Here is a 5,317-nt window from a genome sequence, read left to right as displayed (position 1 = left end):
AAGTTACCTTTAAAAATTCTTACAAAAAAAAAATCATTTAGTCATCTGATATTTTAATGTTTATGTATGATCCAGTAATATTAAAAATGTTCATCTCTGGATCCATTCACTCTATCAGAATTTCCAAATTGGACCTTTCTGTGAGTCTTAAGACAGTACAAAGTGAGATTTTAATAAATATAATAACCATATTGACATGAAACATTTCAGTAACATGAAAAACCTTTGACTAAATAGCACAAAGACTAGAAAAGCAACTGTTATTAAGGTAAATAACTAATTTGGAGAGAAGAAATTTATGTTAATGAGGTTCAATCTTGTTGTACTATTATATTGATCACTGGCATTGTCAGGTTAAAATAAACAAATCTGCTTACTTATATGATAGACACCACCCTCTGTTAAATGAAAATTTTTAAAAATACTGAGATTTTCAGAAGTGTAAAGTTATTTATTCCAGTTGGTTAGTCTTTGTTTCTCATACTGGACAATAAGAATAAAATTGTCTGTTTGACTTTTGATCATAAACCATGTCTATTCACTTTCAGGTTCTCATGCACTACATACAAATTTGAGTTACAAATCCTCTGAGGTTTGTCCTGATAGTATGTCATAATATAGGAAACTTCTGTATCTTACAAAGGTTCAGTGCCTTGTGATTAAAGCAAATAATTTGATTATATTTACTTCCGGGACTGGATAGTACTCCCTTGTATAAAACTTCTTAGCAGTGACCCTATTTCTAATGGTAACGCCACTGAAAAAATGTAAGGATCAGCTGATCAGCACTTGATAAACTTTCAGATAGGAAACTGGTATTCCTCAGCTCCCTGATTAGGAGCAAGGTGGCTTTTGTAAAACTAATTAGATACATGAACATTTTATCAAAACAAATTTATTTGTAATTTTTATTCAAATATTTTCCCCTTAAAGAATGGATATTCCCCTCCACCATCCCTCCCTGTCGTTAAGAAAAACAAACACAAACCACTGGACTTCTTAATGGAGTTCTCAACACTTATTTGCTATATCTTGAATTACATATTTCCTGAGACTACTTTCTATAGACTTTTTCCTCTAATTATTTATCTAAACGTTTCTTCAAGTTTTCTAGATCTACTGCATCAACATCTTGTAAAATTAGTACTGTTGCTTTAGATTGAAAGGGGTTAAATTCAATAGTCATCAAACAACAAAGATCTATCAGTTCTCTTTGGCATTTCTGTAAACCATCCTTAAGCTTTTGATGTAGAATGGGATCTTTCCTTAACTGTTTCATTTCAGGCACTGAAAATCCAATTAAGCTTGTTAGAATTTCATCAGCAATGTCTACCTCTAGATAAGCAGTACTGTCAGAGATTTTTGCCATTATACTCCAGAAGCCACTGCTGCTCGTGAGATTTCCAGTAAGGGTTACAATAAAAGCTTTAACTTTCACTGTTGTAACAGTTTCTGGGGTATTTGCGAGTAGAACAGAAATATATGTAAAAGGTGGGGAATCTAACTCAAGACTTTTGCATTTCTCTGTTGTTCTGTAAGAAAAGGTTTGTACACAATAAGTTTGTTTGCTTATCTCTGAATCAGTTTTTTTAACTGGTCTTTTGTTTAACAAGCTGTTGCCAGAAAAACTACAATTTTTTTGACTGCTCTTAACTACATCTATTTTATTACACTTCTGTTCAAGAACATTTTCCAAGGAGAAATCATTGCTAAAGCTCTGGGAGTGTTGTACATTATGGTGTAGTGAAAAATTACTTGTACTACTTTCATCACCAACAGACAGTTCTCTCCCACAGGATTTTTCTTTGCTAACTGAATCCAACTGAACTCTGCCATCTTTTTCAGATGTGTAACTTAGTGAAGATCTAGGCATATGTGAAAATCTTTGTGTAATTATATCTATGGTTTTGTTTACGACCGGTGACTGCACTGTCTGAATTTCTTCTTGGATCTCCTCTTCTAAAAACAAGTCATCTTCCAATGAGAGGTCATCTAAATCTCCATCAACATACTCCACAGCTGGAACACTTCGTTCATTAGGCAAGAGGATCCCAAATCCCTGTTGTGAGTAGTTTTCATTGCTTGAAAGGAGCAAATGAGTGGCTGTATCTGAGTTGTTACTTCTGCTACAATATCCACTTTCTAAAGGAATCGCATGATTTATGGTAAATTCGTCATTTTCATCAAGACTTGCTAGAAGCTCTTCATCTGAAGGTCCTAGAGTTTGTCCTAGTTCATCAACAGCTCCTAAAATTCCTTGTTTATGATCATGCTGCTTGATAGGATTAGGGTTCTCAGCTTCTCCAATTAACCTGGCAAGGACTCTTTCCTGAGCATACTCCTCTAAAAGAGCTTCTACTTCGCCCCCCAACAATTTCACATTTTCTGATTTTAGCAAAAGAACTCCAAGACGATATGCAATGTTACCCTGTATTGTAATTTTTGTACCTGGAGGAAGATTACTATGGAGGACAGGAACGGGTTGGTATTCCATACCCTGAATTTGATGTATTCCATCAGTTAGCTGCAGCATCAGCATTCGAGTAGGCTTTGCTTCCCAGGACTTTTGGGGTGCCTGAGTGTTGGCTGTTACTTCTTCATTTACAGTATTTTTTCCTCTTATCTTTTGCAACTGGGAATACGCAGGCTGGCTAACATCCACCAGTGAATCAATCTGTATGGAATAAAAGCCATTCAGTTCTCCTTTTGGACCATCTAAGATGCAGTTAGGCAAAACAGGATAGTCCAAATCTCTCAGATCTGTAAGAAGCCACTGCTCAAATACCTGTTTGTTAATCTGAGCTTGAGTTAAATTACAACCATTTTCTTGTTGGATCCAGTTAATACAAGCTTCTAGCCACCTCAGAGGAACTTTAACATGCCAGGCAGAAGAAAGCCAGGTTTCCACTTTTCCTGCAACACTAGATGCACTCATTTTCTTTTAAGTTATAGGAAAAAATGTATGAATCCCCTGAAAAGAAACAAAAAAAGTTTATTCTTCGGCCACTTACTAATTTGTATTCTACAGCAGAAATATAGAAACGTAGCTACTCCACATATGTGACTAGAGAGAAATAAGGCAAAATGACCACACAGAAACAATTTAAAAAAAACTTTAAATAAGTTATAAATGCATTGCTGTAGAACTGGAATTCTAAAACAAACATACACATATTTTCAATATTTAAGCGTGGCCTTAATGTAGCCAGCAAATAAACTCCAACTGGCATATATAATCTTAGGGTCTGTCTACACAACCGATGTTAATGCGGCTGTGTAGTCGTGGCTCCAGCACTGGGAGAGAGTGCTTTTTCACACCCCTGAGTGAATAAAGTTTCAATGCTGTAAGTGGCAATGTAGACAAGGCCTAAGTATCCAGCTGGTCACCAGAAAGAACTGAGAAAGTGTTGAGATTTTTACTAGGCTGCTCTCCTTGAACCCATCATGGTGAATCCATCTTTTGTACAGACTTCTGACAAGCCTGCGACTCAAAAACCTTTCTTCTTGCTGGCAGAAAGAACTCTTGCTGTCATCCTCTCATCTCCCCCTCCCACCCTGCCAGACTAAATAGTGGAAGCAGGCTGGGAGGTCCTCCTCAGCCTCAGTTTATGGTTGCTTTCTTCCTCCTGGAATGGCTCTAGTACCTTCTCTACTTTTGAAGGGAACATGGTCCTTATTTTCACTGCTGCCAGTAGACTTATGCATAGAAGTGACAGGACCCATTTATTCTACAAGCAAATCAAGGGATTTGTGTACAATTATGGCACAGAGGGGATCTTAAAAGTACTGTAACTGGATGAAAGCTTTAGAACTAAAGTAGCATCTAGATCATGGGTTGGCAACCTTTCAGAAGTGGTGTGCCGAGTCTTCATTTATTCACTCTGATTTAAGGTTTCGCGTGCCAGTAATACATTTTTAGAAGGTCTCTTTCTGTAAGTCTATAATATATAACTAAACTAGTGTTGTATGTAAAGTAAATAAGGTTTTTAAAATGCTTAAGCTTCATTTAAAATTAAACTAAACTGCAGAACCCCCCAGAGTGGGGGCCAGGACACGGGCAGTGTGAGTGCCGCTGAAAATCAGCTCGCGTGCCACAGGTTGCCTACCCCGATCTAGATACATCCAAGTCTTGAATCCAGTTGCAGAGTACCTTTAAAGATGTGAAATCATACAACCAGGCACCTTGACTAAACTGCAATTCCAGGTAGAGATAGTCCCAAACTGTATCAGTGAGGCCTTGGGGAACACCCATATTACTAATAAAAACTATTTTTGGGGTTATATAGTCTTAAAAACTGATCAACAAAAGAAACAAGAAAAATCAATAAAACATACACAGCTGGGTTGTATTCTTTTTTACTTCATTATTATGTAATCAGAAAGCTTAACGTTTTATTATTTCTGCTTTTTTAAAAGGAGCTATGGAAGAAGCATTATAAGAGCAGAAGCCAAAAAGACCTTTCTCCTCTGTGATATTCGAAATTATATATTAGTCTGTGGCAAAAGCCAACCTGGCCTAAACTTCTGCCTGAATCAGTCACGTTGCAAGGCAAGCAAACTTTCTCCCCTCCCCCAAGTGAAAAGAAAGAGGCGCGTTCACATATTTATGGGCCTGGTCATCTTGTGCAAGCAGGGGCCATTGGCTTCAGTATGATTACAATGGGACGGATTGTTTTGCTGTAAATTGTTTTTGCCATTTGTATTGCCGTGGCTCCTGCAGTGGTGTGGGTGCCCCATAGACAGAAGGCAACGCAGGCCCTGCCCCAAAAGCAGTGGATTTAGCTGCTTTCCAAACAAGAGCAGCCATTGGTGCCGCCCAGACACGCGGCCGAGAGCGGACATAGGAAACCGTCCGTTAACACCTTCACCACATCGCTGCGGCGCTCGAACCGGCTGAGCGCGCAGGCGCCATGCCCCCTAGGCTCTAGGCAGAGCCCGGCTGCAAGGTGCTGTGAGTGTCACGGCCACGGCAGTGGGGCTGGAGAAGTTAGAGGAGCACGCGCTAGGTACCAGCCCCCACGAACCCCGTCTCGCGGGGAGCGGCACCACTTACCCGCTCCCGGGCGGGGCAGCGAGCCAAGCGGCCAGGCATGGGCAACAGAGACCACTCCTCCCGCCTCTCATAACACACGCGCGCACTGTCTGCATGCGCAGGGCTAGGCGTGCTCCGTACTCTCCCCACAGCACGAGCCTAAATCCTAACGATCATTTAGAGCCGGGAACTGCCCTGCCAAGCGCGCGCGACTTTGAACCTCGCGAGAGCTTCGCCCATCTCGGAGACAGACGAGGGAGGCGGAGTTTTCACAAACGCCATTTT

General features: G+C 40.1%; 1 protein-coding gene across 1 annotated transcript; it reads right to left on the bottom strand.

Annotated features, from left to right (window-relative positions):
- Positions 1 to 965: 965 nt before the first annotated feature.
- On the bottom strand, positions 966 to 5,193 carry RMI1 (RecQ mediated genome instability 1). The gene is made up of 2 exons (XM_024196070.2): positions 5,054 to 5,193; positions 966 to 2,971 (listed from the first exon to the last, which is right to left on the bottom strand). The coding sequence occupies exon 2, from the start codon at positions 2,933 to 2,935 to the stop codon at positions 1,082 to 1,084; it is 1,854 nt and encodes a 617-aa protein (XP_024051838.2). The 5' UTR covers positions 2,936 to 2,971; positions 5,054 to 5,193; the 3' UTR covers positions 966 to 1,081.
- Between the last annotated feature and the right edge of the window lie 124 nt (positions 5,194 to 5,317).

Source organism: Terrapene carolina, unplaced genomic scaffold (assembly GCF_002925995.2).
Source record: "Terrapene carolina triunguis isolate 2854851 unplaced genomic scaffold, T_m_triunguis-2.0 Scaffold113, whole genome shotgun sequence".
Taxonomy (NCBI): Eukaryota; Metazoa; Chordata; order Testudines; family Emydidae; genus Terrapene; species Terrapene triunguis.
The sequence above is the reverse complement of the archived record's forward strand: the minus strand, read 5'-3'. Positions and strand labels throughout refer to the sequence as shown.

What these genes read in the sequence shown, in the direction of transcription:
- RMI1 (XM_024196070.2), bottom strand. Translation starts at nt 2,935, where the DNA reads ATGAGTGCATCTAGTGTTGCAGGAAAAGTGGAAACCTGGCTTTCTTCT.